The following is a 13274-nucleotide window of genomic DNA, read 5'->3' as shown; positions in this document are numbered from 1 at the left end:
CTTAATGTAAATGTACTTAATGTAAATAAACTTGAGTGACATCCCATTCTTAATCCATAAGCCTTAATTTGATGTCCACCCATCCTTTGCAGCTATAACAGCTGTAACTCTTCTGGGAAGGCTTTCCACAAGGGTTAGGAGTGTGTTTATGGGAATTTTTGACCATTTTTCCAGAAGCACATTTGTGAGGTCAGACACTGATGTTGGACGAGAAGGCCTGACTCGCAGTCTTTATTTCATCCCAAAGGTGTTCTATCCCACAACCAAATTTACAATTTGCACACCTGGCAACCACCAAACCCAGACTCGTCCATAATTTGTCACTCCAGAGAACACATCTCCACTGCTCTAGAGTCCAGTGGCGGCGCTTTACACCACTGCATTCCACGCTTTGCATTGGTGATGTGAGGCTTGGATGCAGCTGCTCGGCCATGGAAACTTATTCCATGAAGCTCTCTATGCACTGTTCTTGAGCTAATCTGAAGGCCACATGAAGTTTGGAGGTCTGTAGTGATTGACTCTCCAGAAAGTTGGCAACCTCTGTGCAACTATGCCCCTCAGCATCTGCTGACCCCGCTCTGTCATTTTACATGACCTACCACTTTGTGGCTGATTTGCTGTCATTAATAATCACTTCCACTTTGTTATAATACCACTGACAGTTGACTGTGGAATATTTAGTAGTGAGGAAATTTCATGACTGGACTTGTTGCATAGGTGGTGTCCTGTCACAGTACCATGGTGGAAGTCACTGAGCTCCTGAGAGCGACTAATTCTCTCACTAATGTTTGTAGAACCAGTCTGCATACCTAGATGCTTGGTTTTATACACCTGTGGCCATGGAAGAGATTGGAAAACCTGAATTCAATAATTTGAATGGATGAGTGAATATGTTTGGAGATATAGTGTAATTTCAAAAACAAAATGTAGAGATGTATAATAATAATAATAATAATAATAATAGTAATTTGATTTTGAATGCACTTCCAACAAGTAGTTTTCCATTAGACATTTTGTGAAATTTGCCAATTGAAAAATGTTTAACTTCTATGATTAATTCACTGAATGCATACATCATTTAAGACAATAATTGTTCTTCTTTTTGCTTACTTTTAGCAATAACTGTTTATATATTATTCATTGGAATGTACACATTTGGATTAGTTATATTCAGTGTAGCTATTTGTACTATGTCAAAGTGTTCTCATTCTGTGATGGAAACAGAGCTCTCTAATTCGATTGACCTTGTGGAAAATAACTCTGAAGTGGATGCAGGGGAAAACACAGTATTCACATGAGTTTTGTTTTGTTTTTGCTTTGAAATATAGACTGATACATGTGTTTTTTTTGTAGGGATCATATATGACTGCAGCACAGAGTGTATTTAAACAGCTGAGCTCAACAGCTGCAATTACAGAACAGTCTCATTTATTTTGGTGCAATAAATGTGGTGTTATTGTAGGACATGACATCACCCAATATGTTTAACAGCAAGTATATTCAACAACAAGTATATTCATATGTGGTAAAACAAATGTTTGGCATTAAATGATATATGCACCCATGAACAGCATTAAATAAATCACTAAATGAGTAGCTGCAAAGTCATAGGAAAGTCTGTTCTCTTGCCAGTCAATCTCTACTATTTTATTTCATTGGTTTATTTCACCTCTGCCTTCTACGCTGTAGACTGGGGTTCAATCCCCCAGCAGAGCAAGCACCCTACACTATACCAATAAGAGTCCTTGGGCAAGACGCCTAACACCACCTTGGCCTACATGTGATCAAATTGTAAATTGCTCTGGATAAGAGCGTCTGCCAAATGCCATAAAATGTAAATGTAAATCTTTCATACAAGGCCAGGGTCCTGTCTCTCTTTGAATACGGAGAGGTCTATAAAACTGAAACTGAAGGCCACGCTAACACTTCAAGCACAGATTTGAACTCACTGGTAAAATCTGATGAGTTGCATAATTCATTTGTATCATTCGGCTCAAATAATGTACAAAAACATGCTTTTCAGGTTATGCATGTGTGTGTTACTTCAGTGAAAGAGGGCTTTACTGCCTGTGACTTTACCTGCAAACCTATTGGCTATTTTTATTGAATTCTTTACCTGTAATTAGATGCCAAGTTGAGTTGTGTGTAGAAAAAGACACAGGAAGAAGAAAGCCCTTGCAATCACTGGTATTCATCATGATAACATTCATGCAGCACACTCTATCCCACTGCATTTGTGTGTATGTAAATGAAACACATAGTCCAGCCAAGACAACACACACAAAAAAAAGCAGAGCTAATTATAGTGTAAACTTACACCACAATTCAGCAGAAAGTTAGCAACTAATAGCAGCATGATAATGCAGTCTTTGTGCAGCTGTTATTAATACACCTGTCCTCAGACAAACACCTGCCAAGACTAAACTCAGGTGAAACTGTTGTTAATACTCAACTGTGTTTCGATTTAGGATCAGGGTTAGGCTTGTTTTAGACGTAAGTTAAGGCTACAGCAAAAAAAAATATTTAAGGTACACAGTTGGAGACCTTTGTTATATATTTGATGATACAATTACATAGTAACAAAAATGTACCTACAGGGTAGCTCTTATTCTGACAGTGTTGGGTGGGGGAAAGTTAAGATGAATTTAAAAAGGTAACGAGCTCAAGATGAACAGACCAGTATAAATTACTTACAAAAAAGTCTTACATTATCTTTCATTAAAAGTTTTGACCCTCTACCATTTTGTTGCCTTTTTGGAGATGTTTGTTATGGCAGTGGGGATATGATACACTGGAACCTGTTTAACTACATAAATTATCCATGTTACATAAAACATGAACTTAAAAAAAATCTGTGTCCTTCAGTTTTGCTTTCCACCCTGAAAAATGCTAAAAAATGTGAATCTGCCCAAAAGAGGTTACGCAGTAGCAGAAGAAATACTCGATGAATTGCAGTAAAACATAATGTGTAATCTGTTTTCCAAACAATATCTCTTTTCTGTCATTTTCTTGGATACTAAGCAGAAATAGAATGGACACAATATTAAATATCAAAAACAGTCACCAATAGGTGGTCCTACCTCAAGTAGAAATAGTGACTCCAAACAAACGTGATATTCCACCACAACACTCTATAGTCACTACAGTGTATGTGTGTGAAGCAGGAAGTGCAGGTGTAGCAAAAGAGGAGGGCCTACGTTTAACTCTGCCAATCTGGTTAGGTGGAATGCAGTCAATCAGGAAGTGTGAGCAGACAGTGACTCTACAATGCCACATTTACAGCGTCTAACCGATAAGATACGTGACTGATTTATTAGGGCACACTGTTTACTCTGGGTGCTTTGCTGCTGTTGCTAAAGCCAGAACATTCACACTGGACAAAAGAATCTGATAAATATAGAGAAACTAGAGATGTGTATAATGAATCTAAAGATATATACAGATAATGTATCTGATATACACTGATCAGCCATAACATTAAAACCACCTCCTTGTTTCTACACTCTTTGTCCAGTTTATCAGCTCCATTTACCATTTAGGAGCACTTTGTAGTTCTACAATTACACACTGTAGCCCATCTGTTTCTCTGTCTACTTTGTTAGCCCCATTTTACCCTCTCTCTTCAATGGTCAGGATCCCCACAGAACAGGCAGTGACTCTGACATGATGATGGAGTGTTAGTGTGTGTTCCACTGTTCCACACACAGCAGTGGTGTTGGAGCTTTTAAACACTATATATGTATATATATCCTGGTCAAACCAGGAGTTGCTTTTTAACTACATATAATACAGGGCGTCCTTGAGGAGATGTTTGAAAATGGTTAAACAAACACACTAACATCCATAAAATCACTATTTATTACATATAATAATAGTAGGGGGCAGTCGTGGGCTGGAGGTTAGGGAACTGGCCCTCTGACCAGAAGGTTGCTGGTTTGATCCCCAGAGCCGACAGTCCATGACTGAGGTGTCCTTGAGCAAGACACCTAACCCCCAATTGCTCCCCGGGTGCCATGGATAGGGCTGCCAAATGCTCCGGGCAAGTGTGTGGTCTTTCACTTCACGGATGGTTAAATGCAGAGGTTGAATTTTCAGCACTTGTGGGATTAAAAAATGTCTCTGAATATATATAATCATTATTATTTAATATTTAAAAAAATTGTTTATTCAAATAACACATTTCTCAGCAAATAAACACATACTACACACATAAATAGATTTTGAAAATGTGTCTTGGGTGCCTAAGACTTTCTCACAGTACTGTATATGATTAACATAATCTAGACATATATGCAGAGAATGTACAGATATGTAGAGCTTGTGTACAGATATGCAACTTGGGCACAGCTTCTCTGAGCACAGGGGCTCCCCAGTGTTGTGTGCTCAGCAATGGAGTGGAGAGAGTCAGCAGTGTGAAATATCTCGGCGTACACCTCACTGATGACCACACCTGGTCCTTCCACACCAACACTATTGTGAGATCTGCCCATCAGCGTCTCTTCTCCCTGCGGCTTAGGAAGTTTGGTCTGCCTCCTTAGATCCTCACCAACTTCTACAGATGCACCTTAGAGAGCATCCTACTGGGCTGCATCACTGTCTTGTACGACAGCTGCACTGCCTATGACTGCAAGGCCCTTAAAGAAGTGGTGAGGACAGCAGAAGCCATCATAGGTAACAAACTCCAGCCTTACAGGACGTCTACCAGTCCAGCTGCCTCAGGAAGATTAAAAAGACCTGGTCAGACGGCGTCACCCAGCACACGGCCTGTTCACCATTCTGCCATCAGGCAGGAGATTTCATAACATTCAGGTTAGAACAACCCGGTTAATGAACCGTTTCTACTCCCAGGCTGTCAGGCTTCTGAACAAGCTGTGAAGCTGCGGGTCCTTCCCCAACTACCATTTCACTCAGTCACTCTGTCAATGTTATTATTATATCATATCATCTCTGCTATGGAGAACAACACCTTAACACTAAGTCACTTTAAAGAACTTATTGATTTTCTGTAGAGTGATTAACTGAGCCTCACCACAAGCATTTCAATGCATTAATGTCCTAACATGTTGTGCAAATGACAAACTTGAAACTGAAACTGTAGGTATATAATAAAATGTAGATATATTATAAAGGTGAAAAGTAGCTTGTCTAACAAACAATTTTAACCTTAAGACATCTAGCATTATATTTATGTTTACATTATATACATATTTATACAGATTTAAATATTTAATGTCTTAGTCACATAGTGAATTACATTTAAATTTGATTTCCATTTTGTATGGGCAGGTTTGCATGTCTGATTTTTTCTGTTTGATGCCACAAAAACGACAAAAACAGCAAGTTGTTTTTCTTTCTGCAAAACAAGGTTGTACACACAAGTCACTTTCCATTAAACTTAAATCATAATAAAAGATCTCCTCTTCAACTTAAAATCTGCACTTTCCACACAATTTCTCCACTTGCCCCCCCATATCTGTCAAATCTTCTCCAAATCTACTTCTACTCGCTCGCTCAGATCCTCCTCTTCCATTCATCTCTCTGTACCTTCTGCTCGTCTGACTACCATGGGGTGCAGAGCTTTCAGCCGCTCTGCTCCCAAACTCTGGAACTCCCTCCCACCTGACATCCGTAACATCGACTCTTTTCCTCTTTTCAAATCAAGTCTTAAAACTCACCTGTTCAAATTAGCCTACTCTCTCTGTTGATGTTTTTTTTTTTCTTTTTTCTTATAACCCTACATTTTGTACAGTGTCCTTGAGTGTTGAGAAAGGCGCTTTTAAATTAAATTTATTATTATTATTATTATTACTTGTTTCAGTGAACTAGTGAATCACTAATGTTTAACTGAGTTAGAACGTATTTGTATAAATTGACGGCATGATTTTCTGATCACCAGCAACAACTGCAGCTTCTGAAGCTTTTCCAGAAAAGCATCAGTGTTGTTCAGTCTGTAAGTACTGTATGTAGTTTTAAATGATTGATGTGGAGGCTTCTGTGTGGAGTTCACCACACCCAGAACACACACACACATACTTTGATGGCAGCTTAAAATTAGTTTAACACTCGTATCTGAAACACTTCATTTTTTAACCCCTTGATGTCCATATGTGAAACCATAAATGGTCTGATTTTAACAAAACAACAGCGAATTTCATCACTTCAGACCAATCAGTTCCTTATCACACTAAATTTAGCTGATGAACATTACTGTTTAAATTACATTTAAAACACTTAATTGTTTTGTAAATCACTTTTTCACCTAAAGAAGAGCTACAAGGGTAAAAGTGTGGAACAGATAGAGAGAAGAGAGAAAGAATGAAAGAAGAGAGGTGGAGAGAAAGAAAGAAATGTAGAGAGAAAGTACAGAGTGGGAAAGAGCAAAAGAAACAAATAGGAAAGGAAGAGAAGACAGAAGGAACAAAGAGAGAGGGAGAGGAAGAGACAGCAAGAGAGGAAAGAGAAAGAAAGCAGAGAGAGAGAGAGAGAGAGAGATTTGTATGTAATGCTGAATGTCAAAGTCGCTTATCACGAGCTGAATGTCAACTTTCAAAATAGCTCCTAGTGAGTTTTCCCAGTGCCTCTGTTGGCTAGAATGGCAGAAAAACAGAAGAGAACACACACACAAATACTTTCTAAGTTTTTCTCTGAGTGTGTAATGTGTTTAAATCCTGCCTGTGCAGGTTTTCACTCTGACTCATCACTGTGTTACACTGCTCTGAGATCAGCCTGGCCTCCTCTCTGCAGCAGTGCAGCCCTGAGAGGAGCAAATCCTGGATCGGTATGAAGGAGGAGCAGCTTTAGGACCCCTCCTTTATGATTAAGCACATTTTACTCCACCCAAAACACCACTAACAGCTCTGCTCAAAAATGTGGACACACATTCTTATGCATTTTTACCAGTAATGTTGCTCTTTGTGTATTTTTAAATAATAATAATTATTATTATTATTATTTTACTTGAGTTTATTTGTAATAAAGTATTCACCTTAAAAAAACACATCCACTTTTTACCACAGTAATACTCTCAACTAGAGGAAGCACTTAGCTAGCTAGCTACATTCCCATTTGCATTTACTTGACAGGGAAAAAACAGATAAGCTATTGCAGTCAGTGTACCCTGTTAGACGTTTAGCTATACTATTCCATTACAATGTTCCCTTTATTTTTCTCATTTTCAAACTTTTCAATGTATAAAGAAGTATCCTTTTACAGTTACATAATTTGAAATGTATGTATTCTTTTTTGGACATAAAGGGAGTAGAAATGAGTTGCTGGCCTGTAAGTTGCTGGCAAATCCCAGCATCGTAGTAAGGTGTGGACTGATATTGCAACTAGAGATTAACAAACCTGAATTTTACCTTCCAAAATGTACTGTTTCCAACAAAAAGTACAAGTGAAAAAGTTATGCTGTGAGTGGGCTAGTAATCTTAGCCATGGTGTCAGAGGTTAGCATATATATGTATCCAGCAAACCCAGCATATGTTAATATGTTATGCTTTGGATGCTGGTATGCTGGCAAGTAGCAATGGAAGTTAATATGTTGGCCAACAGCAAAATCCAACATATGTTTTTAATGTTTGCATGCTGTACAACCGGCATAACCTTGCTGAGTGATCAACTAAACCAGCACCAGACTAACATAAACCAACGTAAACCGGCTTAGATCAACATGGCATTCATACTGGCCGGTGCTGTTTCAGCAGAGGTTAGCATATCCAGCTCAGTGCATTACGTTGTTTAGATTGTGTGGGTCTAGGCAGTCAAAAAGTGCTCATGTTATCATTATGTAGTTGTTTGGCTCTGCTCTGGAGTCAGGTAAGATACACTTCCAATTCATTTGAATCAATTTCAAGCATGACAGGCATCAAAAAGGCAATAAAGCAGCAATCTCTTTTAGCTCTTGCAGTGTGTGAAGATTTCTGCTTGAAAACAAGGAAGGATCCCTGCCAATATGGTGGAAAAATCTTATTCCCAGACCCTGTTGGCTAGCTAATTTAGCTAACGTAAGCTAACAGTGAAGGTAAGCTAATGGGTTAACCTAGCTACAGACAGTATCTACCTTTCTGTTAGGTGAATATTGACTAAATGTAGTTTTTCAGCAGTCTATGTACTGTAGTCATTTTCTTGAATGTATTTACTTGTATTGAAAAGAATTTACACAGGATTTTTTAGTAGTCTTTGGTTGAGAACTTGTTAGCTGATAACAAACATCTTGTTGAGGCATTTCAGAAAACTTTTTATTTGATGTGAAATGGTTTATTGTAGAGAGTCAGATTTCTTTACAGTGACATGGTGACAGGAACCAGGGATCACAGGGTCTACAACACAAATATAGCCATTTTATTTACTATCCAAAACCACCACTGAACCTACACATGTCTTCTGAGATTTTATATGGAAAAATCAGTGAAGTTCCTTTTTAAGTCATTAAAAATTCTGTTTAATCTCCTTTAATTCCATTATATCTTACAAACCTACATAAGGCTTGTAACTCTTCTAATAAAACTAAAGAAGTAAATTTCAGACACCAAACATTTCTTGGCTGATCAGAATATGGGGAATTAGACATTTTGCTGAACTGTCACTTTAGCAGCTTTTCCAGCTTTCAGCAGCAGCTGAGAGTGTTGTGTGGGTTTTGGTGAATTCTGATACGGGACAGTTGTTGGGATCGGGCACACAGGTGGCTAAGTGTGTAGACCAGCTGGCAGTACAACACACCCTGTGCGGGGGGGAGTGGGGGGTGTCAGTGGTCTGCTTCGCTCTCTCACACACACCCTGCTGACTCAGCAGCTCTGAAACTACAAAACAATGTTAAACTGTGTGAAATTCCCCTCAAAACTCAAACTAAACTCAATATCTTCGCTGAGTGTCTTTCATTATCCTCCTACTGATGAGGTTACACTGTAAAACTGTTACAGAGCTGCATGTACAGTGTTTATAAGATTTGGATTCAAATGATAATATAGTCAAACAATTTATTTAAGTTGAATGAAACCAATTAAAATTCAAATAAAAAATAAATAAAAGAAAAACCAAATAAAACAAATATATAGTTTTTGATTGAATAACTACATATTGTCATGTCCAATGTCTTCCATATGTGATGTTTATAAATTTTACACATTTTTATAAACTTATAAATCATTATCTGTCCCTCTGTCTGCCTGTCTATCTGACTGACTATCTGTTTGTCTGTCTATCTGTATCTATATATCTATGTATTTCTCTCTGTATGTCACTCTGTCTGTCCACCTAACTTTCTGTCTTCTGATCTGTTTATCTGTCTGTCTCTCTGCTTATCCATATTTACAATACAGAAACATATACTGTTATCAGTCCTCCTTAATTAAATTAATAAAATTGAGATTACTGTGGTCCATCTGCAAATCAGCACTTCCATGTACGTGTGATGTATTAACTGTTTATATAAATGTAACTATTTCATAAGTATAATAAAATTTTATTGGTTTAAATTCAGTTTCAGCTCTGATATCTGGAATAAATGTTACTGAAAGCTCTGATTCAGTAATCACTGTGTATGAGATTCACCAATCAAACACAGGAAAAGTGATGTTAGCCAGAGAGCAAACTAACAAGGGCTCAGCACAGTTCAGTGGTGAAAGAAGAAAGTGTCTGTAAATGCTCTGCTGTTACTTCAGTCAAGTAGAGTCCAATTTAAGAAAAAGTTGTCATTTGAAAATACTCAGAGAAGTACAAATCCATCAGAATTTCACTTAGTAAAAGTTTACTGAGTAAATATTGAGAGTTAATACATGCAGCTGTGTTACCTGTTGCACTTTGGCTCCGAAAAACTCTCCCACATGACAGCCCCTCAGCCTCCTCTTCTCTTTTCCCCTCAGCCATCAGATCCTTTAGTTATACCAGCAGAAGGAATGAGAAGTGCAGAGTGGGACTCAAAAGTTAAACATCTTGTCCTTGAACAGTCCTCTCACATTCTCTCATAATTAATCCTGACCAAGAAAACAGCTCAGCTCTGCTGCCCCGTCCAGCAAAAAGTGAGAGTGATGAATGAGCGAGAGCAGCAATAAGGAGGGTCTAATTGCAACTTCCACCAGAGGGCGCTGAGAACCAGCACTGAGTGGCGTTTATTTGAGAATCCACCAGAGGGCGCTGAGGACCAGCACATGTAAGGAATGACAGATTAAAATGAAATAAATATGAAAGCCGTTGTTTTTTTATGTGTAAGATGTATTGTTATTCTTTTTGGACAACTCTGTGTAAAATTATCACAATGCATTTCAAGGCAAAATTTTATTCAATGCTACTATACACAAACTAAAAAAACAGGAAGAAAACTCCAATATTCAAATATCTAAATATATTAAATAAAAAAAAACTAATACAATAGTTTTTGTATCACACAGAACTATTTAACCATGCAAAGATTTAAATGTTTTGTTAAATTGTTATATAAAAGTTATATAAAAAAGTATATATATATATATATATATATATATATATATATATATATATATATTGTGTTGTTTAAGTGTTCCCTTTATTTTTTTGAGCAGTGTATATATATATATATATATATATATATATATATATACACTGCTCAAAAAAATAAAGGGACACTTAAACAACACAATATAACTCCAAGTAAATCAAACTTCTGTGAAATCAAACTGTCCACTTAGGAAGCAACACTGATTGACAATCAATTTCACAGCTGTTGTGCAAATGGAATAGACAACAGGTGGAAATTATTGGCGATTAACAAGAAGCACTCAATAAAGGAGTGGTTCTGCAGGTGGGGACCACAGATCACTTCTCAGTACCTTTCTGCTTTCTGGCTGATGTTTTGGTCACTTTTGAATGTTGGTGGTGCTTTCACACTCGTGGTAGCAAGAAACGGACTCTACAACCCACACAAGTGACTCAGGTAGTGCAGCTCAAATATTTGGTTGGTCTGCCATACCTTCTAAGAGTCTAAAACAGGGGTGTCACTACAGTTTTTGGATAGGGGTCTGTATAAGGTGGGGTATGAGGACATGCTCTCCCAGGAGAATTAAATGGCCCCAAAATGTCTGTTTTCCATCAACCTTTAATGTTATGCTATCTGCTTGTTAAGTTTGTATACCTTGTATGATGTAGTAAAACAAAACAAAAAACAAAACAAAAAACAAACAACACCAAAAGCCAATAAAAATGTACAGTCCTGGCCTAGTTTTAGAGAGTTAGTGAAGTTAGGTTAGTTGACATGATAATTATAGGGCTGGATTAGCTGGTCACCTCAGTATGCTCTTGCTGGTTGACCAGCATTAAAACACAACAAAGGGTGTTTTGGTGGTGATCAGTATATCAACTTCCATTGTGGCTGATCAGCATAAAAGCATCCAAAATACATTTGCTGGTGACCCCTGATTAGCTAACCTCAGCTGAGTGGCATGGAAAGTGGGTGGGTCTGACATTAGCTAGCTAACCTAGCTAAACTAGCTTAGCACCCACGGGCAGCCACAAACGCAGAAACCCCTGATATAGGGTAGGGGTTTTATAGACCTTTATGAGGTCTTTTAGGTGGCACGGTGGGTAGCGCTGTCACCTCACAGCAAATAGGGCCTGGGTTTGGATGGGCCGGATGACCAGGGTCCTTTCTGTGGGGAATTTGCATGTTCTTCCCGTGCCTGCATGGGTTTCCTCTGGGTACTCCGGCTTCTCCCCATGGTCCTGTTGTTGTGTTTATACATCGAACCCCACAGTCGCTATGTCAGTGTGAGAGGAGACATTGCCAATGTTGTCACGATGTACATTAAAATAACCGACTGCAGGAAGTGATAAGCCAATCGTTGGGAAGGCTGTAATCCTTTAGATATATATCTCAGTTAATGTGAGACCAAGTGTGTCGTCGTGAAAGATTGGCAGCGTTCTGTGTATGAAAATGGCTGCTGTATGTAAACGCCATTCTGCAGTACCCCGGATAGCCAGGGGGTGTCACCATTGTCCTTTATATACATGTTTGAGCACACATATTCCTCTGAGGAGAACTATTGCCGTTTGTATGTGACTCTAGGGCTGCGTTTACACAGCAGGTAAAAGTGGCCCGAATCTGATTTTCTCACCAAATCCGATTTTTTGTTTTGGCTGTTGGCGTCATCTTTTAAATGTGACCTGTATGCGACATTAATCAGAACAGATCAGCGGCTAAACCGACCCGCATGCGCAAAGGACGATGCTTCACGGGGCGGCTCGTCCAGAGGTAAACAGTCATGACGGCCAGTGAACGCCTGTCGCTCCCGGAGCTTTCAGTGTCGTCTTCGCCAGCATCACAGGAGCGACTATGAAGTTATACGGTCACGGCTGCTTCTTTGGTTCGTGTCCTCAGAATCTTCAAACGCTTAAGCCTCGGGTTTTCGTTCGAAACCCGCGCAAACTCGAGTGAGTGGGAAGAGTTTCTTCTGTTTTTTGTACAGAATCATAAATGTTTATGAGCCTCAACAGCGCGAAATTATGACGAATGTCGAGTTGGGCTGAAGTAAAAGTCGCATGAATTCCGATCTGGCTGTTCAGACTGAGTCGGGTTGGCGCAGATCGGATATGGATCGGATTTCAGTACCACATATGAACGCCTCTCAAATCGGAATTGAAAATGTCAAATTCAGTGCGGTTTTTGCTGTTCACACTGCCACACACATGAGGGAAAATATACTGAATGTCAAGCTGCATCACTGAATACTGCTGGAACTCAATACAGTTAAACAAGGAATTATATCTCCTTTTTTATGTCCTGACCGACACACCATCTTGCTTACTGTTAACCCTAAACAAACTAGCCTCACCTAATTCCCTCAGAAACAGAATCATGAAGTTTATTTTCAGAACCTTGTTCATGTGCATATCAAGCAGAATGAACAAAAGTCAGTCACTACTTTGAACAGTAGCAGAGATTTTTATAATATAACACTTATTCCAACGTACTTTTCAAGTTTTCTAAACTATTGTTTGTGACAATATGTGAGCAATATTGATATCAAGGGTGATATTTTTGAGAGTGAAATGCAGCAGTGAAACAGTACAACACTGTACAGAAACACAAACATGAGTAAGAGCAGAACTCCACTCCAAACAGTGTTTTTATACAGTGTAGCTGGGTTTCCTGTCACTGTGGGCGTCAGGGCACAATAGTAGAGTGCAGTCTCTGATAGCAGACAGCAGAGAAGATCATCAGGTCCAGAACTTTGCTGTTCTGAATTTTATCAACTAACAGAAAACTGTGCAGCTGGATCAGCTTTAGCAGTTCCTTCAGATTCAGT

At 38.7% G+C, this 13274-nt stretch overlaps 1 protein-coding gene across 1 annotated transcript in view; it reads right to left on the bottom strand.

Annotated features, from left to right (window-relative positions):
• sh3d19 (SH3 domain containing 19) overlaps window positions 1–9994 on the bottom strand; it is a 39793-nt gene extending 29799 nt beyond the window's left edge. The window contains exon 1 of the mRNA XM_017713531.2: window positions 9789–9994. Within this exon, the coding sequence (XP_017569020.1) occupies window positions 9789–9864 (76 nt within the window). The 5' untranslated portion in view covers window positions 9865–9994. The remainder of the gene's footprint in view (window positions 1–9788) is intronic.
• Between the last annotated feature and the right edge of the window lie 3280 nt (window positions 9995–13274).

This window comes from Pygocentrus nattereri, chromosome 22 (assembly GCF_015220715.1).
Source record: "Pygocentrus nattereri isolate fPygNat1 chromosome 22, fPygNat1.pri, whole genome shotgun sequence".
Classification (NCBI taxonomy): Eukaryota; Metazoa; Chordata; class Actinopteri; order Characiformes; family Serrasalmidae; genus Pygocentrus; species Pygocentrus nattereri.
This window is presented reverse-complemented; position numbering and strand designations above follow the sequence as displayed.